The sequence below is a fragment of the Belonocnema kinseyi genome, chromosome 4 (assembly GCF_010883055.1).
Source record: "Belonocnema kinseyi isolate 2016_QV_RU_SX_M_011 chromosome 4, B_treatae_v1, whole genome shotgun sequence".
In the NCBI taxonomy this organism is placed as follows: domain Eukaryota; kingdom Metazoa; phylum Arthropoda; class Insecta; order Hymenoptera; family Cynipidae; genus Belonocnema; species Belonocnema kinseyi.
Genome location: NC_046660.1, coordinates 68,480,371 through 68,503,432, shown reverse-complemented (window position 1 = coordinate 68,503,432; position 23,062 = coordinate 68,480,371). Strand labels below are relative to the sequence as shown.

The 23,062-nt window shown below is 32.0% G+C and overlaps 2 protein-coding genes and 2 pseudogenes across 2 annotated transcripts in view; all 4 read left to right on the top strand.

Annotated features, from left to right (window-relative positions):
* Window positions 1-5,482, top strand: part of LOC117170944 (trypsin-1-like) — a 21,736-nt gene extending 16,254 nt beyond the window's left edge. Inside the window, exon 3 of the mRNA XM_033357987.1 lies at window positions 4,740-5,482. Within this exon, the coding sequence (XP_033213878.1) occupies window positions 4,740-5,482 (743 nt within the window). The remainder of the gene's footprint in view (window positions 1-4,739) is intronic.
* Window positions 5,483-6,135: 653 nt separating this feature from the next.
* On the top strand, window positions 6,136-10,060 carry LOC117170943 (annotated as a pseudogene).
* Window positions 10,061-11,536: 1,476 nt separating this feature from the next.
* Window positions 11,537-12,811, top strand: LOC117172137 (trypsin-7-like). The gene is made up of 2 exons (XM_033359934.1): window positions 11,537-11,582; window positions 12,034-12,811. The coding sequence occupies exons 1-2, from the start codon at window positions 11,537-11,539 to the stop codon at window positions 12,777-12,779; spliced, it is 792 nt and encodes a 263-aa protein (XP_033215825.1). The 3' UTR covers window positions 12,780-12,811.
* Window positions 12,812-16,808: 3,997 nt separating this feature from the next.
* LOC117170942 lies at window positions 16,809-17,688 on the top strand (annotated as a pseudogene).
* The last annotated feature ends 5,374 nt before the right edge of the window (window positions 17,689-23,062 follow it).

Genomic DNA, 23,062 nt, shown 5'->3' with positions numbered 1-23,062 from the left:
CACACATGTTAAGGGTTGAGGGCCACTTTTATTTACCTCATGTCGGTCATTGTCGGTGGTGCAGTTTCTTTGCACACCGACCGAGTCCTGGAATCACTCGTGGATTTAAAAACGATATATATATATAATTAAAAATTTGTCATAAGGACAACCGCAGGATTTCGCCGGGAGCGGGTGCTAATCCCATGTTTCTATCAACTGATATTTCTAATGCATTGTGTCTCTCTATTTCTCTCTGGTAAAAGATTATTGGTTTTAAGCTTAAATTATTTATTTTTAAATTCAATCCTTTATTTGTAACATAAATATTTTGTTGAGACTTTGTTATTTTTTTGGGGACTTATATTGAGTTTTTTTATTGAAAATGTGACTATTGAATTTTTGTTGAAAATTAATCATTGTTAGTTGAAAATTCAACAATGTGGTTGATATCTCGTCTTTTTTTAAAAAGTATTAGTATTTTTGTTCGGAAATTCATTTCTTCTTTGAAAATTTTACTATTTTCTTGTATATTTGTTTTTTTTTACTTGAAATTAATATTTTAATCTGAAAATGTAACTGTTCCATTTTTGGTTAAAAATTAATCATTTTTCTTAAAAATGAATTTATTTCACTAAGAATCCAAATATTTCGTAGAAAATTCCATTTTTTACATAAAAGTTTAACTAGTCAATTTTTTATCGCATACTTATTTTAGTTGAAGATTAATGGTGCTTGGTAGCAAATTATTCTTGTTTGAAAGGTCATTTCTTTGGCTGAAAATTCTTGTTTTTATCAGATACAAAATGAATTCTTTTACCTGCAAACTTAAGTATAAATTACAAATGTCAGTTAAAAATGTATTTATATTTATATTAGGCCCTGAAATCTTGTCTCCTATATATATATATATATATTTACATACAGCCAAAGATATTTTCGTCTTCGCAATAATTCTAATCATTATGAGGGTAATTCGGGATTTCAAAACCGGAATAAATTTGCATAGCAGCTAGATCATCATTCATGAAGTCGGTAGAGCTTGGGTTCGTGCTCGTGCACTTTCGGCTTTACATTAGACTGGTCTTCGTAGCATATAAAAGAGCCGACTCACCAATACGCTGCATTTGCATGTGTGGGAAACTGGTGGGAGCCGAAAAATCCCACGTTCTGCAGACACTTTGGTGTAAAATTTAATCCCCCGTTCTTGTCAAATTTTAACGTTTTAAAACCCCCTAAATCCGAAAAACAGGTTTTGACGTATATGTATGTCTATATATCTGTCTGTCTGAGCGCACAATAACTTTTGAAAAATTAATCTATCAGATTGGCCTTTGGTAAACTCTTTTAGTGCCGTTAATTTAAAGCCAACTTTATTGACCATCCATTTTGGATAAAAATGCAAAAAGTGAGCGAATTTTTAATATTTTTTATTCCACTTTTTTCAAGATTCAAACATTCTCTTTATGGATATTCGTAGTATTTAAAAACTCAAACAATTTATCTGTATGACTTTTTTCTTATAACCAAAACTTAGCAGAGTTACAGCATTTACAAAATTCCAAAAAACACCCGGAAATGAATATTTTAAGACTAACAACGAACGATATAAAAAAAAATGAAGAGAAGAAAAATGTTTATTTTTGAATGCCCTATAAGATTATCATAACTTTTTGAATTTTCTTGAAAAATCGAAAATACAAATGTTGATAGCATAAAAAATAATGCAAAATCCAAAAATTCCATTTTTTGCTTAACAATTTCATAGTATTTCAAATATTCTCAAATACATAGATGCATTTGAAAAATATATATATATATACAGGGTGATTTTTTTAACTTGAAACTTTCAAATATCTCGAAAAATGGGCACTCTATGAAAAAATGTTATGAATCAAAATTTAATCACTCTGAGGAGTTCATTTACTTATGTTAAAATCGGTTCCTCCACACCGCCCCTGGGGGTGAGAGTGGGAGCAAGTTCGAAATCTTAAATGGGAACCCCTATTTTTTATTGTATACTCGGATTCTTTGGACAAAAATGCGTATGATTTGTCTAAAACATTTTTATCGTTTAGCGACAGATAGCACTGTAATTGATGAAATTCATTTTACTGTTACTGAGAATGCACGCTTACGATTCTGCTATACTCAAAATTAGTTTAAAAAGAAACTAATACTTTTAGCGTAACCCAGGAACAACGACGTGGACATAGTATTTTTCTGTTCCCTTCGGGGTGCTTGATTAACGTGAGTCCCCTCGCCTCTCACGATTCGAGGTACACAGGGAATCATCTTTGCATTAAAGCAAGTGCTCAAAATGACGACCTTCTACTTCAATGCACTTATTAATCCGCAATTCAAATGAATTTACATACCAGAGAAGTGTATCTTCTTGAATTTCCCCACATGCACTTCTAATTCGGTCAATCATATTGTCACGTGTTGTTGGTTTTTCTTCGTACACTTTGTCATTCAGATAGCCCTACAAAAAGGAATCTGGTGAAGTATGTATGTATGTATCTTGTGCTATCGCTGAATAGTGTACCGGACAACCATCATGTTGAAATCACATTTTCTGCCGTATTTTTAAGCTCAATTCTTCAAGCCATATTGGCAGTTCATTATCCAAAATGTCTTGATATTATGTATCATTTAAGCTGCCTTCGATAATCTGGGGACCGATCAGTTTGTTGTCAATTATTCCACACCATACGTTGACAGAGCAATTTCTCGTGTACTAAAATTAGGATTATTGGCCACTACAGCTAATACAGAAATTTCATTATTTTCTCCAGTGACTGTTGTTGTACGGGTATTTTTCTTAGGTTGAACACTACCGTCGGTAGTAAATTTGGTAAAAGTACAATAAAAAGAAGCACTTGACACAATTCTATTTGAAAAACGCTGAGCGTAGATATTGACAGCATTATCAAGGTTTCTTCCAGCTTCTCCATACAATAGAACCATTTTAATTTTTTCTCGTACGGTCAGATAATCCATTGAAAATTAGTTTTCGGATTAATCTTTGATCTAACTAAAATTAGTTTTGTCTTAAATGTACGATTCGGTAGCGATTTGAAAAATTCTTTTTTTCCGTGGTCAGTCATGTCACAATGAAAATAGTGTATTTTGTATTTTTAATGTATTGCAGAATTGCAAGCGTGCACTCTCAGTAACAGTGACATTAAGAAAAATTGAATTTCCTCGATTACAAATTTGCCGCCACCCAAACCTCCAGGGGGCGGTGTGGGTGAACCGATTTTAACATCAGTGTATGTACTCCTCAGAGTGATTAAATTTTGATTCATGACCTTTTTTCATAGCGTGCCTATTTTTCGAGGTATTGGAAAGTTTCAATTTAAAAAAATCACCCTGTATAAGTTTTTTGTTTCGCATCTGAAGGATGGCCGGGAATGTGAAAATGAGACCATATGAACTCCAATCTAACACAACGCTGCTGAAGGTTGGTGACCTTCTTAGCATAAAACACTATCGAGCAATGACTCTTTACCCTAGATGCTTTCAGAGACTCCTTTAGAGAATTATTAAAAGGGGAAGCAATAGGGCACCACAACTGCGATGTAGAACACGATGCGGTAGAACATTTAACTGAACATTTTTTGTTGAGGATGCATATTTTTTTAAACAAAACAACGAAACTACGGCTATTTTAGTACCAATGCGTAGCACAAAGTAAATATATTATCGAGCGCGAAACGCGAGATAAACATATTATCATGCGCCAAGCGCGAGAACCAACAATCGCGTGCCCGTTTAGAAGTTTTTAAATTGTGACGTAAATTTAGAACACCACTTTCAGATATCAGCTAGCATATTTAATTAATCGAGTCAGAACAGACAGCTTATCTGATAATACGCACTCAGATCATTCTTTGTATTGCTGACTACTTGTCAGCATTGAGACAAACATGAATTATAGTACCTGATACATTGTATGTAATACTTTATTATTTCCGGAAAAACCAAGATTAAATAACAAATATAAAGTATGTTTTGAGATTAATAATTGTTGTCAACATTTGTCCATTTTAATGACAACCTACACATATAATGCGTATAAACCCAAGAGCAGAATACTAGTTTTATCTTTCTCTCTAGAAGAACGAGGTCACGTGTGCTACAGAGTTGCTTTTTATTCTTGTATATAAAAGAAGCACAAGTTATTATTTTTAAGTCAACAATGCCTTTACAATGCCTTCAATTTTTAAAGATAGGAGTATTCTAGAAATAAGTAATGATGTCAAATAAGTGTTCTACTCATCATTCTTCAAAACATTTTCATTCGAATCCTTAACATTTCTTTCATGAATGATTTCTGGGGAAAATAGGTCGAGACATGACTAATCCTTAATTTTCTTATTTCCGGAGAATTCAAAACTTATATTTGTCCGTTATTATGGAGCTTATGTTCTTCTGTTGATGCATTATCGTGCATTAATAATCTGATAAATGCATCAGAAGATTACAAACTGATTGATCATCTACCATTCATAAGGTTTTTAGAAAAGGTATAAATTTGCATACTGCCGGGGTTAAAAAGAAGTGCAATATGGCAGGAATAACAATGTTCGTGTTTCTTGTGCTTTCAGTCATTTTCGCTTCGACATCTTGTGAGTACAGAAAACAAAAATTAAATTGAATAATAATTCCTACTGTTTTTTTTAATTCTACATTATAAAGGAAATATTCCGTTTGTGAAAGATACAATGCTTAAATTATTTATATTTTTGAAATAGCTCGTCTGATTCCTGAATTTATGAAATTAAACCCTTTGTCACCCAATGGACGTATAGTTGGTGGTCAAGCAACAGCAATAGAAAAAGTACCCCATCAAGTTCAGTTGCAAGTTTTGGGTTTTGGATACTGTGGAGGCAGCATACTTTCTGACAATTATATACTGACAGCTGGGCATTGTGCTGGTTATCCCACAAAGTGGATCTCTGTTCGTGCTGGTACAACTCAATACGCAAAAGGAGGAGTTGTCCATCGAGTAAATAAAGTAATTTTGCACGAAAAATTTTCAACAAGCATCTTTGGGGTCCCCATAAACGATGTTGCCTTATTGCATCTCAAAACACCTTTGAAACTAGATGAAACGAAACAACCTATTGAACTTTTCAAACATGGTGAAGAAGTTTTGGAAGGTTCAAGTTCTACTATCACTGGATGGGGTGCTCTTAAGGAAGGAGGTAGCACTTCTGATATTTTGCAGACTGTAAACGTTCCTATTGTATCAAGAGAAAAATGCAGTTTATCTTACGTAGCTTATGGAGGCATTCCTGAAGGTCAAATTTGTGCTGCTCATCCTGATGGAGGAAAAGATGCATGCCAAGGAGATTCAGGTGGTCCTTTAACCATCGAAGGACGATTGGCTGGAATTGTATCCTGGGGTAATGGATGTGCTCGGCGTGGATTTCCGGGGGCGTATACTGAAATTTCTTCTTACAGAAATTGGATAAATATGAATGCAGGGCTCTAGTTTTTTGATTATTTTTGATATTAGTGATTCAAGGTGTAAGAGTTTTTAGACAGTAAAAAGTGGATAGGAAGTTTATTTATGAAGTTTTAGATTATTTAGTCTAAATAGGGTTTTCATGTTTCGATATCAAATATTTATTAGGTTTAATTTTTTATTTAAATAGGAATTTCCCAATTTAAATTATAAAATGTAAAAACATTATTCATATTCTTGTGGAAATAAATCTTTTTCAGTTATCATTCTCCTTTGTACATTTGATAATCATTCTAAGATCTTTTTTTACATACCTCATAAAATTATTAAAAATGAAACTGTTTAAAAAAATGAACAAGAGTTTACACTAAAAACTTTAATTTTTTTAAGTGCGTTCACTTTATTATTAATTTTTTTCTACATTTTAATTTACAAGTAAACACAGCTGATACATTTTATTCGCAGGATAAAGTTGATTCGCAGATATTATTATTATTGAAAACTAATATTGCCGAAACAAATATGTCTGGCATTTTACTTATTTTTAAAATTTTCTTTTTAAGCTAATAATTTCTTCATTTGTTAATGATTTAAAATACATAGACTAAAAATGAATCCTTTAACTCACTTTAGTCCATATATAGGTTTCAGTAGAAACAATTAAATTGTAAAAATCTATTATGAGTACATTTTTTTTAGTTTTAAGCGCGTGTGAAAATCCTTAGCTTATTAGTTTATTACAAAAAACAAAATAACTTTATATATTATTAAAGTTAAAGGATCCAGGGTCTAAACTTGTTAACTGACATTTATTTCAAAATTAATTTGATTGTATTTTATAGAACAGTTTTTATATGTAGTTAGTGTCCCGCAAGCTGAACGGCTACATGTCGTTTACTTATTTTTAAAGGATTTTAGAAAATCGCGTTTTGGTATCTAGAGCATAGGTCTGCGGTATAAACTTGTTAACTACATATGGCACCTTATGAAAAATTCGTGTGCTCATATGCGCCATAAAGACAAAATTTTGCGCTACTTTGGTAACCGACTAATCAGCGATCAAAATGAGGCGGCGGGACTGGTGTCATTTTTCTACACCAATAACATTTTTTCGAATTCACCATATCTATCTTTCATAACTACAAATGCGCTCAAATGCGCTACCACTTAAGTGCAACACAGGTGTTCAATTCTTAACAGTGATGTTCAATATAAAGTTAAGGAAATGGATTGATTCGTTTTAAAATGCGCTCACATGCGCCATAATTTTTGTTGAAAATTTTGAAAATTGCTGAAGATATGGAGGTAACAAAATTTTACAAAGTGATGACCAATAAAATAAAAAGTGTGCAATCCTCATTGTCATTTGTTACTGATCCGCTATCCAATGATATCTCCAAATAATGTAAATGGATGCATTTGAAACCTTATCCAAGGAGACATTTTTAAATTTTTATATTTCAATTTAGGTTATTTGGAGATATCATTGATTTTTGGATCGACAGCAAGTGATAAATGAGGGGTTTGGTTATGGTTTTTCGTTAGTTTGGAAACTAGCGCAAATGAGCGCATTTGAAATCTTATTCGAACAGATCATTGTACATTTTTATATTACAATTTAGGTTATTTGGAGTTAGCCTTGGGTAGTAGCTAGTAACAAGTGGTAATAAGGGTGTTGATTATGATTTTTTGTTAATTTCAAAAGTGGCGCATATAAGCGCATTCGAAATTATATACGAAAAGCTCTTCATAAAATTGTACAGTGTAATTTAGGTTATTTGGAGATATCATTGGATAGTGGATCGGTAACAAGTGGTAATGAAGGGGTTGATTATGGCTTTTGTCAATTTCGAATGTAGCGATTATGAGCGCAATTGAAACCCCATAAGAAAGTCACATCATCAATGCGGATTGTAAACTTTTTATTTTGTTGGTCATCACTTCGTAAAATTTTCTTACCTCCATATCTTAGTCAATTTTCAAAATTAAAAAAAATGTATGACGCATATGAGCGCATTGGAAGACGAATGAATCCATGCCAGATTCGGGATCCGTTAATCGCGTGATGCCTTACCCCCACTGTTTACTTTCACATCTCTTGGTAAACCAATAGCTGAAAAGGCGAGACGAATTTGACTTTAAACAGAAGATTACAGTACGTATTCCGACGTTATCTATCACGCACGCATGAAAACAATTGCAAGCTCATATCGATAGTGAACGGACCAATCGACTTGTTTTTGGAATATATTTAAAAGATTTTTCAGATATTTATATTGTCAAGGTCGAATGCCATACATTGAAAAATTATTAACTTTCAAGATCGGATACATTCGACTTATTTGTTCCTCTTATACTGCACGAAAATTATTTCCCTTCCTAAAGTTTTACGTCAACTTCCTATGCATTGACATTATTTGACAATATTACTTTATACAAAATATATGAATTTCTGGACTAGTAACTTTATAGATTAAATGCTTTTGATACTTTCTCAAACATAATCTCGCTTTTAAAATCTCATTTCACGTGCCCATGTGCGTTAGTCAAACAAAAGACACTTCACAAGAATATTAAAAAGATTCAGAAATATTTATAATTGAAATTCATTTATGAATATCTGTGCTTGTGTGTATGTAATAGCTCTAAATTTGAACATTGTTCTTTAAAACGTAATCGTTGTCACCGAAATGCAAACTCTTAACGATTAATTAAGAAATACAAACAGTTTAATAATTTAACATATTGGAAAATTGAAGTTTTGTAAAATACAAAGTCTGAAAAAATATTATTAAAAAAAATTCCTAAATTTTACTAATTATAGAAATAAAAATCAAAGGAGCCATATCTGGGCCAGATCAGGCTCCCATTTTGGATGCCTAGATCTAGGCCCTATCGGGTTGGGAGTTTCATTTTCGGTCTGGCACTGGACAGATTACACCATCAGAGTAACACATTTTCCTAGATCGGGGCCCGACCAGTGCCCCACCAACATTTCTGCACGGATATCAGTGAATTTATAGGTATTCAGAAGATTTCAATAAAACAAAAGAATGCAAATAATTCAATTTTAAATTGTAAGCGAATATAAATTCTTTGAAAATTAAATATAAAAATTCGTTTAGAAATGATTTATTTAAGAGAATAAACGAATGGGCAATCCCGCTTTTTCTTCTGGATGTTATGTTACGTAAATGTTTCTAGATATCTTATGTTCAAGTCTCGTGACGTCTAAATTATTTTTTCGTTAAATAAATAGAATTTAGAAAAACTTCACATGGTCGATGATACAATGATTAGATTAAATGATTGATTCGCCTCTAATGAAATTTCATGTGCGAACTCTTATGCCAGCGATAGGAATATTGTACTATATATAAACGGCTTTTAATTGCGCTATTCGGTAGTTCAAGATTAGTCCTAATTCAAGTCTGACCAATTTTTATTGTAATTTAAATATAATTGACCAAACTTTAATTTAATTCAACAGTTTTTCCAATTATCAATTTATAAGAAATTACATAATAGTAGTCTGGTATGATAATAATTGAAAGAATATTTGATTTTTCTATCCCAAAATAGTTCTTAGTATCCTAGTTTTTGACTGCAATTGACTTTTCCAATCTCCTGAGCTTATTTGTTCTAAGAACTTGACCTTCTACTGATAAAAAATAACTTCTATGAAAAATTCCAATTTTAAATAGATAAAATATTTTATTTTAAGGGTTATAATTATGTTTGAAAAGCACTTGATTTCTACGACTAAAAGATTTCTCAAGAAGATTCTTAGACGACTTGTTAAAAACTTTCCCTATTTTCAAATTTGTAAGTACTATTTTCTCATTAAGAATTTCTTCAACAGCGAATCCAATCCTACGTTTGGATGGATAAATTGTTGGTGGAGAAAAAATCAACATCACTGCAGCACCTTATCAAGTCAGCCTTTTCTCATATGGCAGTTTTCACTGTGGTGGTAGCATAATCTCAAAAGAATACGTTTTGACAGCAGCTCATTGCTCCGGCGACCCAGCCCGTAGTTATTCATTCCGAGCTGGCTCGACTTTCAAAACCCAAAGTGGCAGCAAACACTCCGTTTTAGAAGTAATAATAGTTCACGAAGAATATGGTAACAGTTATGATGGCATCACAGAAAATGACATTGCTCTCATGAAAGTTGACCCACCCTTCGAATTAGGTGAAACTCGTGCAGCTGTACCTCTAGTTGAAAAGAAAAAAATCTTAATTCCTGGACTCTTTGGTTTTGTTTCTGGATGGGGAGCAACCCGTCAAGATGGACCCACTTCTGCTCACCTGCAAGCAGTTCAAGTACCGCTCATCAGCAAAAAATCATGCCAGAAACAGTATGCCTTTATGGGAAAAATTCCCAAGGGTGAAATTTGTACCGCTTATGCTAAAGGTGGTAAAGATTCCTGTCAAGGTGACTCTGGTGGCCAGGAGTGTATACCGAAGTTGGTTACTATCGAGATTGGAACAAGAAGAACTCTGAAGTGTAAGGATTTCATCTTTGGAACGAAGCTATTAAAAATGCATGTATTCTTTAAGTGCAACGAAAAACAGTTTCCTGACAATAATCTTAAAAAATAATGTAAAAAATAATTTAAGTTATTTAACGTCTATAAGCTAGAGTTGTGCTAATCTTCGATCATTAGTTGAGAAAGTAAAGTTATGAAATAATAATTTAGGTCTCTGTTAACAAAGTGCCTTTTAGATTTGACTTTTCAATTTATTATTATTTCAAAGACATGTGTTTTTTTTTCTTTATACCTTAAAAAATTATTAATTCAGTGTTTTATAAATCATATACATTTAACTACGCTGCATTAAAAATGGAAGCAACCGTCTCTTTAAGCATATGCTGCATCTCTTCTTAATTTTATGATTTGCATACAAAATATTTCATGTTTATTTTTTAATTTAATAAGTATAAATCTGTCACTGAAAAGGGCGGCTCTCCACAGCCAAAACGTTTGCCAAATTCGAGTTTTATCAAATTCACTTTAACAATTACGATATAACTGAACTACTATACAAATCTTGAGCTTCTCTCCATTTAAAATAAAGTATCCAGGACTCATATATGTAGATGTAAAAATATTTTAAAAATTTAATAAATAAAAGAAAAAGATTCCAGAACAAGAATAATTTATTCCCAATAAATAAACATTGTACATCAGACATTACTCATACACGTTAATACAGTTTTTAAAATGACAATGAACATTGTGTTCAATGCCACCAAAGAAGAATTTGCCAATCCTAATTTACAAATTTAAATAACTAAAGTTCAGCATACGCTATGATCCATTTACAAAAGGTTGCGACTTCAGTATAGGCTCCTGGATATCCAGGTCGAGCAGCGCAAATCTGACCAGCAAAAAGTCCTCCAAAAGATTCATAGGCATAATTGCACACCGTCTAAAGAACATTAGAAGTGCTACTAATTCTTAAGCTTCTCTTGCTTATACAGTACCATTAATTACCTTTCTTCAGATAGCGCTTGCGAATCTATAGGATGATGAATCCATTGACATTCGTCTGAATCCAGTGCAGTGACATTTTTAATCTGATTTTTCATTTAATTTATATTATCTTATTTAGGGATTATTTATTACAATGCATTTTACAAATGAATATTTTTTTAACTAAATTTAGATTAGCTAGTTTATCATATAAATTCTTTAAAAAACTATTTTTCAGTATCAGGATGTTTATTAAACTTTTAATGTTCTCAAAAAAGTCGTAATCTGGATAACAATTAAGCACATTTTTAATAATATGTATCTAACATTAAACAAGGAAGCATTATTACAATAATTGTAATGTAAAAATATAATTTTTAAATAGTCGAATATAAATTATATTGGAATATCAGATTTTAAAAAAAGGTTATTGCACTCGATTCAGGTGAAAGTCAATGGATCCTCACTTCTAAAGATTCGCCAGCGCTATCTTGAGCAATGTAATTAGTCGCACTCTATCAATCAAAACCAGCTTAAGATCCAGTATAAATTACCCTGCATCTCAGAGAAAAAGCAAGTCTTCCTCCAAGATTGAAACAAGATGTTTGGATACCTAGTGCTTTTAGTTGTCTTAGCTACTGCTACGGGTAAGTTACACTTTCAAAATTAAGAATTGCATTTACTGTAATAATTTGAGGCCAGTATTATTGAAATAATCAAAAGTTTACTCAATTATAATTCTAATTCTCCAATTAATCTCTAAAGAGTACAAAAATCTCTTAAAATTTCAATATTAAATATTTGTGAAACATAAATTCATCATACTATGATCAAGGATCCATTTATAACTGCAATGCATATTTTTTCGAGTTTTGTATTGAACAATTTTGACTTGATAGCATTTAATCAATATGCAAGAGTTATTTTCATGCAACTGGACAATCAACTAATCGAAAGTTTCAACTCATTCATAGATCAATTTACTTGATCGTTTTACAAATAGTTCCACTTCTACTGATGCATACATTCAATGTCATAAACGCGTATTTGAATGAACCAATTACAGAAATGTAACTAACAAAAAATTTTCCCATACAGCGGAACCACTTCGCAAATTCCCGAACCTAAATCCAATCACCCCAAATGGACGTATCGTAGGTGGTGAACCAACAACCATCGAAGCTGTTCCACACCAGGTTTCTCTTCAAGCTTATGGATTCAGTTACTGTGGAGGAAGCATTGTCTCCGAAACTTGGGTTTTGACCGCTGGTCATTGCACAGTGAGTTATCCAGCTAAGTGGATCAGCGTTCGAGCTGGAACTACACACTTCAGTTCAGGAGGAACTGTTCATCCAGTTGCGAAAGTTGTCAGACACGAAAATTACAGGACGAACTTGTATGGTGTTCCTGAAAACGACGTAGCATTATTGCAGCTGAAAACACCCTTTGAGTTGGGAACATCACGTCAACCAATTGCTCTCTTTGAACAGGACGAGGAGGCTGTCGAAGGTTCATTGGCAACAATCACTGGATGGGGTGCCGTTAGAGAAGGAGGTAGCATTTCTAATGTTCTTCAGACTGTGGATGTCCCCATAATTTCAAAGACTGTGTGCAATGATGCCTACGAATCTTATGGAGGAGTTCCTACAGGTCAGATTTGTGCTGCTTATCCCGAGGGAGGAAAGGACGCTTGCCAAGGGGATTCTGGTGGCCCCTTAACCATTGCTGGAAAATTAGCTGGAATCGTTTCCTGGGGTAATGGATGTGCTCGACCTGGATACCCAGGAGCATATACTGAGGTGGCAGCATATCGCACATGGATCATTGAGAACGCTGAACTATAATTAATAAAAGTTTTCAATTATTGAAATTTGTGGAATCATTAGCATTACGAATAATTTTCAAACCAGTAACCTGTACAAGATTCAGTTATGTAACATTTTTATATATAGTGAATAAATTTTTTTTAATGTTACGTATTTCTTTGATTTATTGCGCCTATGTCTTTTAAAGTGCCAATGAATTTTTTAATCTTTTAAAAATTCTTGCTTTATTTGATTTTTAAATGTTGATCAATTTAAGAAATAAATGCGAAATATTATGTATGTATTTAGGGCACTTACGACAAAATGCCAAAAGCTGAGTGGTATAGAAATTTTGTGCTATAAAGATAATCGATAAGTGTTAGGTGGTGAAATCCGACCAGTTTAGCGGAACCTAGTGCGTAATCATGCGCTTGCTAATTTTCGTTCCAGGGAGATCATAACTCTGAAGTTTACATTTGATTTTTTTTATAAATGCTGGAATGTGTGGCTATACATTTAATTTTAATTGTTCATTTGTTATCAATGTAATATTATGATCTTAAATTTAAAGATGATAATTAAAACAATTCTCTTTTAGTAACTGGTCAAATTTCAATCAAAATTATGCCTGACAAACTCTCAGTATATCTGAAGTTTCAACGTTTCGACTGTAATCTACAGTCCTCATCAGAAGAACCACTTTTCACGAAAGTAATTACACCTGGCAGTCAATTAAAATTTAAACAATTTTAAAAGTTATAAAAACTGATTCACTGACTCCGTCTGCAATTCAAACTTACAATGAAGTCCGTCCAGCAGAGGGAGGCAATAAATCAGTTTTTATAACTTTTACAATTTTTTACATTTTAATTAACCAGCCGGTCTACTTACTTCCATGAAAGAATTACAGTCGAAACGTTGAAACTTCATATGTACTCAGAGTTTCTCAAGCATAATTTTGAATGAAATTTTACCAGTTATCAACAGAGAATTGTTTTAATTATCATCTTTAAATTTATATAACACCCTGGTCAACATCATAAACATTTTATACACATATGTAATATAACGATCTTATATTAAACTGTTTGCTGATGTAAAATAAAATTTATTGATTGCATTAAATTTATGTATTTGAAATAAAAATAAAATTGTAGCAAAACATTCTGAAATAGATTTGCATCTTGTGAATGTTCACCTGAATGACAGCCGCCCATACCGCGCATCCCTGGTACACTTACATGCGGCGCGGCGTCAATTCTCGGAAAGAGAGGGCTTGTGGAGATTTTCGCTGAATATATTAGGGTAACTCAAAAACGCTTTTTTATAGGCAACGATCCCCTCTCCCCGATTTTATTCCAAATCCAAAAAAAGAAAATCCCAAATTTTTTTATATATTTATTTTTTTATTTTAACAGATGCCTGTTTTGAGTTTTGACTTGAAGTTTCCCATGTAAAATGCATAGGGAAAATCACTTTTTTGAGTTAGTGGAATAATTCTGTAGGTTTTAAAAGAATGTGACGGGAAAGTATAGGGGCTTGTAGAGAAATATCCCATGAAGAATTCCATTAATAAAACCTATGGGTTTGCACCCATAACACACCCCCTTAGGTACCTGAAAACTACCCGTAAAACAAAAAATTTTATATCTTCAAGAAATCGACCTTTTAAGCACTGCATTCTGATATTTTTTCACTTTAAATTATTAATATTGATCCAATGGAATATTTATGATCACGGGGTTATTAATTTTTAATCAATTGAAAAAAATGCTTAATTTAATTAACCTAATCATGCAAACAGATTCCATTTAAAAGAAGATTTTTTTTTGCAATAATAATTTTTATAAATTTTTTTTTAGTTGATCAAACAATGTTATTAATTATTCCACTAAAGAAATATCATTAATTTTTATTTAATAAATTATTTTTAAAAATTATATTTGTTTAAACAATTGAAAATTAATAAACTAATGCTCATAAATATTCCAGTAGACCAACAGTAATAATTTTTAAGGAAAAACACTAGTTATCGAAAAAAATTATTTAAACAAATTCCGTTTATTTAATCAATTAAAAATTAATGAACCAATGTTAATTAATAGAATAATTTATGATTTATAACAATTAATAATTTTTAGGAGAACAAACCAATTTTCGAAAAAAATTTAAACAAATTCCATTTGTTAAAATAATTGAAAATTTATTAATCGATTGTAACAAATATTCCACCAGACCAGTAGTGTTAAGCTTAAAGGTCTGATATATAAAATTCTTCGTTGGATAATTCTCTACAGGCCCCCATTCTTGCCCGCCACATTTTTTCAAGCCCAAAGAAATTATTCTAAAAACTCAAAAAAGTGATTTCTCCCCATGTATTTCATAAGGGAAATTTTAAGTCAAAACGGGCACCTGTTAAAATAAAAATTTTAAATTCAGGGAATTTCTTTTTTCGGATTTGAAATAAAATTGGGGGGATCATTGCCCTCTCGCATGCAAAAAAATGTTGTCATGCATTTTTGAAAATCTTTGAAATACTGTGAAATAGTTGAATAAAAAAATGTAATTTTTCATTTTAAATTATTCTGTTTTGCTGTCAAAAATTGATTTTTCTATTTTTCAACTAAATTGAAAAAGCTGTTATGATAATCTTCTAGGGCAATTAAAAAGATACATTTTTCTTTCCTATACTTTTTTTATATCGTGAGTTATTTGGCTGAAAATGTGGATTTTCGTATGTTTTTTGGAATTTTGTGAATGTTATAACTATAGTAAATTTTGGTTTTACTAAAAAAAGTCATTCAGATAAATTGTTCGTCTTTTTGAATACCATTATTATACATACAGAAAATTTTTTAAACTTTAAAGAAATTTTCTCAAAAGTTTTCGAAATGCTCTAACTTTTTGAACTTTAACAAAAATGGCTGGCTAACGAACATGACCTTTAGTTTCTGGTACTCAGAGAGCGTTTCAAAGGCCAATCAAACAGATTAATTTTTTCAAAAGTTATCGTGCTCACAGCCTAACATACATGCATCCATACATACATGCATACATACATTCGTACATATATACATACATACATGTATACAAAAGGCACATTCGTAAAATCCTGCTTTTCGGTATAAGAATACCTTCTCTGATGAGAATTTAAAAATGTATCCTTACCATGCTAAATTATTGTTTCTTCTTTTTTTAAATGAGCAAAAAACAAACCTTATCTACACTGAGAAAAATCTGTTTTAAATTTCATATAGAACACTATTACCATTTTTGTAGGCAAATATTATACGAGACAACAGAAATCAGACATTTTTCTGTCAAATAATGCGATTTCAGTATGAAAATATTCAATACGAAAAATGCACAAAATGCGTGCTCTCTGGATATGAATTTTTTACACTTTCACGTTAGATGTGATTCACAAGCGTGTTTCAGAAGTATTCATCAGAATATTCATTTGTCAATAATTTGAAAATACAATTATTTTGTTGAAAAAAATGTGTTTCACTCATTAAAAACTAGTTGAGAATATGTTTTCAGATGACATTTTCATATATTTAAATAACTTTTCTTTCTCACCAGATAAATTTTAAATAATTAGACACATAATATCATATAATGAATCACGTACTATGAAATTCTACGATTGCATGTGCAGTGAAACACATCGATAAAGAATGTATATAAGCACGAAATATATTGTTAATCAATATAAATTCATTAATAAATTAATCAAGAAAGTTTTAAATATAAACTTAAGAACGTACCAAGCAAGAAACTTCTTAACACTAAAAAATATTGCAGAAAAAATGAGTGCGCTTTTATTAATCAACTATTTATTGACAGATTCATAATCACTGCAGGAAGAAATTTTTTCCGGATTTTCTGATCATGGATTAAGTCGCGGAAGTGCTTAACGTAAAATTAATACAAAATATTCAACATTGCTATCTTAGAAAGAGAGAAGGTTAATCGTACTCTATCAATCAAAACCTACTTATGATTCAGTATAAATCACTGTATTTTTTGGGGTACCAGCAAGTTCTCCTCGAAGAGAGAAGCAAGATGTTTGCACACCTAGTGCTCTCTGTTCTTATCGCTGCGGCTACGGGTAAATGCACTATAAGATTTGAGGCTATTACAATAATTCTGATAATTATTTTTGAATAAAATCCAATCTTTAAACTCCTGATTTTTACTAAATGCAAGAAATATTTTCGTACTATTACGTCACACATCAACTTATTTTTTAATATTATTAGAGTAATATATAAACTACGATAACAACATTTTTAAAAGTTCCAAATGTTAAAACGTTACTAATTACCAACATTTTATCAAACAGCGGACCCAATTCGCAAATTCGGTGGACTGAATCTATACACTCCTAATGGTCAGCCAACAACCATCGAAGCTGTTCCGCACCAGGTTTCCCTTTAAGCATATGGATTCAGTTACTGTGGAGAAAGCATTGTTTCTGAATCTTGAGTTTTGACCGCAGGTCAGTGCACAGTGAGTTATCCAGCTAAGTCGATAAGCGTTCGAGCTGGAACCACCCACTTCAGTTCAGAAGGAACTGTTCATCCAGTTGCGAAAGTTGTCAGACACGAAAATTACAGGACCAACTTGTATGTTATTCCCGAAAATGACTTGGCATTGTTGCATCTGCAAACACCCTTTGAGTTGGGAACATCACGCGAACCAATTGCTCTCTTTGAATAGGATGAGGAGGCTGTCAGAGGCAATGAAGCCTACCATTTTGATGGAGGACTTCCTGCTGGTCAGATTTGTGCTGCCTATCCTCAGGGAGGAAAGGATTGCCATTGCTGGAAAATTAGCTGGAATCGTTAACTGGGGTAACGGATGTGCTCTCGAGAGATCACCTGGAGCATATACTGAAGTGGCAGCTTATCGCAAATGGATCATAGAGAATGCTGATCTTTAATTTCTCAAATATTTTATAAATTAAGTCTGTCAAATAATTCCTAATTGCAGAATTGTATCACTTGTTTCAAAAGTAGATTTTAATGCAGGGCAAACGTGTATAAGACTCTGCAGTCTGCATTGTTTATTTATGGCAGATAATTTTTTTTTTTAATAGAACTTAGCTCTTTAATTCATTAAAATTGTATTGAAATTGTAATTATCAGATTTTGGGCAAGTTTTTTCATCTATAAATTAGGTCTACCTTGATGAAAATTTATTTTCACAATCAAACACACCAATGCGAAAATTGTGAATTTTGCATAATTATTAGTAATTACTTGCGAAATTTGGCAAAAGTACCTGAATTCAAGCAAACGCCATTTTTTAGTAAATATTTTCTTTAATTTTCCATTTTTTAAAGCATAAAAAATTGTTGCTAGATTTTTTGTCTAACACAATTAATTTTAACATAAATAACATTTTAAAATTTAAATTGAAATTTAAAAATAATTAAAAATTCGTGACTAAATAAAATAAAAAATCAGGCGTTAATATTAATAATTTTAAGTGACAACATTTTGATACGACGCGATTCCGAGAGCACAGACTTTGTATTTTCTGGGTACTTTTATCCCGGTTAAAATACGTAGAATTATTTTTGGCGTAGTTTAATAGAAATTAAGACTTTAACCAATTGTGCTGTTATTAATGGCTTTTTAACCTCAAAGAATATTGATCTCAAGTAAAATTGTATCCAATAAAAGTTTTAAATATTAAAGACAAACATGTTTTTTGTATTTACGCTTTTTCTTTAAAATTAATTTTTTTCTATAAAAACTACTTAAATGCATTTTTAGACCAGGAGTAGATATTTAGCGTACACTGGTGGGACATCTAGACCACTTCCTTTTTGTCAAAACGGAAAAAGACATACACAGGCAGGACGGATTTCTCACATCTTTTTCGTCGCTGACCCATCTGACCAATTGGCCCGCAAATAGTTTGTGTAGTCTTTAATTATTTATTTATAAAACATTCTTAAAATTGCCTGCTGAGTTTTACATTTTTTAAGTTACGAATTTTAAATTACGACTATAAATTGCACTACAAAATAACTTGAAACTTTCTTATATTACTTTTAAAACTTCATATTAAACGGTTTATTTTCATGATTTGAGGTATGAATGCAACATATAAATTGTTACTTATGTGAAACCTTTTTTTATGATTGACAAAAAATGTAATAGCAAAAAATTTTAATCATTTTTTTTACAAGAGAATACAATTATTCTGCTACAAACTACAAGTTTTTCCTATAATTCACATACTTCTCCCCAATTTCACAATTACTAATACTAACTGAACATTAGAATTTTCCCATTGTTGTATTTTATGGTAAAAATACATTTTTACCAGGGCAGTTAAGATATATAGATGGAAAACGTGTTTAATATTCGGAACATACAGTATTATAGAGAAATTTTAATAAATGAATGAAGCAGGTACCATAAGAACTAATTTTCCACCAATTGTCAAAGGACCACCAGAATTGCTTCGATAAGCATCCTTTCCTCCCTGAGGATAAGCAGCACAAATCTAACCAGCAGGAAGCCCTCCATCCGAATCGTAGGCTTCATTGCATACAGCTTTGGAAACTATGGGAACATCCACAGTCTGGAGGACATTGGAAGTACTTCCTACTTCTCTACGCACTTTTAATACGCACATTAATGGATGCACCCCATCCATTAATTGTCGGCAAGAAACCTTCAACAGCCTTCTCATCCTGTTCAAAGAGAACAATTGGTTGACGTGATGTTCCTAACTCAAAGTGCGTTTCCAGCTGCCACAATGCCACGTCGTTTTCGGGAAGACCATAAAAGTTCCTCCTGTAATTTTTGTGTCTCACAACTTTCGCCACTGGAGAGCAGTTCCTCCTGAAATGAATTCGGTGGGCAATGACCTGCGGTCAAGACCCAAGTCTCAGAAACAATTCTTCCTCTACAGTAACTGAATCCATCAGCTTGGAGGGAAGCCTGGAGTGGAACAGCTTCAATAGTTGTTGGTTCACAACCCACGATTCGTCTATTATAGGTGTGTATAGATTCAGCTCCATGAATTTTCGAATTGGGTCCGTTGTTTTGAAAAATGTATAATTAGTTACCTTTCTATACTGGTATCCGTTAAATGGATTGTTTTAGTTAATTAGTTTTGATGAAAAGTATAGATTTCTTGATTTGGAAATAGCATGGAAACAACACATAATTTAACATACTCGTAGCCGTAACGAGAAGAACAGAAAGCACTAAGTATCCAAACATCTTTCTTCTATCTTATAAGATAACGCTAGTAAATATTTTTTATTGATTTCATATTAAGTACGTCTATAATAATTGATCATCTGAAAGCCCGAAAAAATGAATTCCTTCGTGTGGTTTTGTCTTTTAAAAGTTAATTGTTTGATCTATTAACGAATTTCTTATGCTTAACAGCTTACTTTCAAAATAATTGCCTCGCGCTGTCAGAATGGATATTTATATAGGAAAACACAGAAACAGAAACAGAAGAAACTACCTTTTGGATAACTCCTCTCTACACTCCAACTAAAATTTTTTGGAAAAAGAAGGTTCAAAGATAATTGGAGAAGGAGAATGTGGTTATTTGATACGCTGGTATTAGGTTATGAAGCAGAGATATGGGGTTGGAAAAACGAAAAATATTGAGAGTTTACAAGAGAGGTATATAAGCTGGACACTAGGGGCAGACTGCAGAACGCCAGGATATATGGTTAGAGAAGAAGCACGAAGAGATAAATTAGGTATTGCAGCGGGAAAGAAGGCATGGAAATTTGAGACGAAGCTGTGGGAGGGAAAGGGAGGAGAGTTGGCGAGAAAGTGTTTCATGGAGGTAGAAGAGAGGAGAGGGAGGGCAAATAAATTAACGAGATGGGAAGTAGAAAGGAAGGAGTTCTTTAATGATGAAGAAATAGAAAATGGGACTAGAGTAAACTATGAAGAATTGGAAAAAGGGAGAAGGAAATGCAATTAATAGAGAGATGGGGGATTATTGAGGATTTGAAATACAATAAATGGCATAAGATGATAAAAAAGAAAGGAGTACCAAAGTATTTACAAAAGGGATGGGGAGAGAGAAGTTGGACCAGAATAGCCAAATTTAAATTGGCAAACAAGGCAATGAAGGGGATGTATTGGAAAAAAGAAGAGAACAGAAAGTGTGGAGAGTGCAAGAGAATGTGGTTAAGGTTCTAGGTGAGGATGGATTTGGAGAAGAATGGATGAAGAAGTTGTGGGGTGCTAGAGGAGCGAATGAGAGAGAATGAATGAATGCATGCATGTGAAAAAGGCCAATGGAGGCATAAAAATGTGAAAGAAAAAGGAAACGGAAGTCGCTTAGATTAGAGGCGTAAAGATTGTAAGTAATGGTAATATAAAAGTTAAGTAGAATAAGATGCTTTTGCGTTCTCATAATCTCTCTCTCTCTCTCTCTCTCTCGCTTGTACTCTCGCTTTCGTTTGCTCGCTCATTCGTTTGCTAGTAAGTCCTAAATTGTGCTAGCACAGGAAATAGAGATGAGAACCTAGATATAAGACTTTATGTAAATAGTTGTAAATAATTGTATATATAGTAAGGATATGATTGTAAATATAAATATATATATATATAAGCGGAAAGATTGTATGGAATGGAAGTCATGTAAGCCCTTGGAAGACACATTATTAATAAAGAAGAAAACTAGATAAAAAATTATCATATTTGACCAAGATTTATTAATTTTATAATCAACTTTTATACGAAGTGGATAGGGGCTAACCAAAAAGTATGCAATCCCGCGTACACGCCAATAAGAATAGCCTTGACGTGTAAGACGGGTTGTATACTTTTTAGTAAGCTAGTGTTTCCACCCTGTATGAATAATCCCTCATGCGAATATAAAATTCGCAGTTAGTTTGACAGGGGACTTATGCACAATATAGGTAAATTTTTTTTTGGAATGGCAGCATTGTTGTAAACTATTTTCCATATCATTTTGTACGATGAAATATTTTCGTTATGTCTTCGTCTTTTTCGTGTCTAATTTGTTTTAAACTTACAACAGCACTGTATTCGGTATATTCTTTAGGGTAGAATATATTACAAAATTTAAAAAAGTGCCTTATATGGGCACTTCTCTTAAAAAAGGATCCTCTAAATATTTTTATTTTAACCACTTTTTATTCATCAAGTAGGTAGGTCTACATGCTTTTACGTCTTCAGTTAGTTAGAAAGTGCTTTTTTCATCATTTCAAGTAAATTGACAAAAACAGAAAGGGAACATATGAAGTAAGTTTTTTTTATTAAAAATAGATAATTTTCTAAGATTTGAAATTACAAATGACAGCATAAAATCAAAAAGTCCACCAGTAAGATACAACCTCTCTTTACTTCGCCTAACTTCGCTTAACCTCCTTCTGCTTTTATATTACTAAATTAAAAAAATTTATTTTCAAATTTATTTTCCTTCTTCGCATTATTTTTAATAATTCTTGTTTATATGTAAGTAATATTTGTAACTTTTGAACATTTTATAAATTTCTACTTCCTTTGCCCTTGTTAAATACTCATTTTATTATTGGCTATATTTCATGTTCATTTGATCTTTCTGACGTATTTAGCATATTATATAATGCATGATCAAGATAAATAAATTTTTAAATATTGTACTGTGAATAAAATTGATTAATATCAGATATTTCATAAAATTACTTGTATATTTATTAATAGGGCTCCGACTGTCTCAAGACACTGGGTTCGTCAGCAGAGCCATTTTCCATATTTTTCAACAGAAAAATGTATTACCTTATTAAAATGTGCTGCAGTAGCATGCATATGAACTTTATAACAAAAATAGCCACCTTTAATGTTCGAAATTGCTCTTATTCTTGAGATACTTCGAATCGACAATATCTCCCTTACATGGAAACAGATTTGTTGCACAAACAAAAAATTACTGTATAATCAAATCAATAAAACTAAAATATATTTAGTGAAAGTCTATTTTATTTTAAAAATCGCAAACAGTAACCTCCATTCAAGAAGTTGCATACTTTTTTATAAGCCATTTGACGTCATGAATTTCGGATCTAATCCAAAATCGAAAATTTAGGTTCAAATTTTGGATTAGTAAGAAATACGGAGAAATGAAATAAGTTTCTGTCGTATAAAGAAATTACGCAATTTTTAAAGAAATTTTTGCTATTTATTTAACTCTCCTAATTTTCTAATATAGGCCCTTATATTATCTTTAATTGTAATGTAAACTTTTAAACGAATTAAAACTGTTAAACTTTCGTCAAAATTAATGATGTAGCTCCATATTTAGTTTTTCTTCCTTTT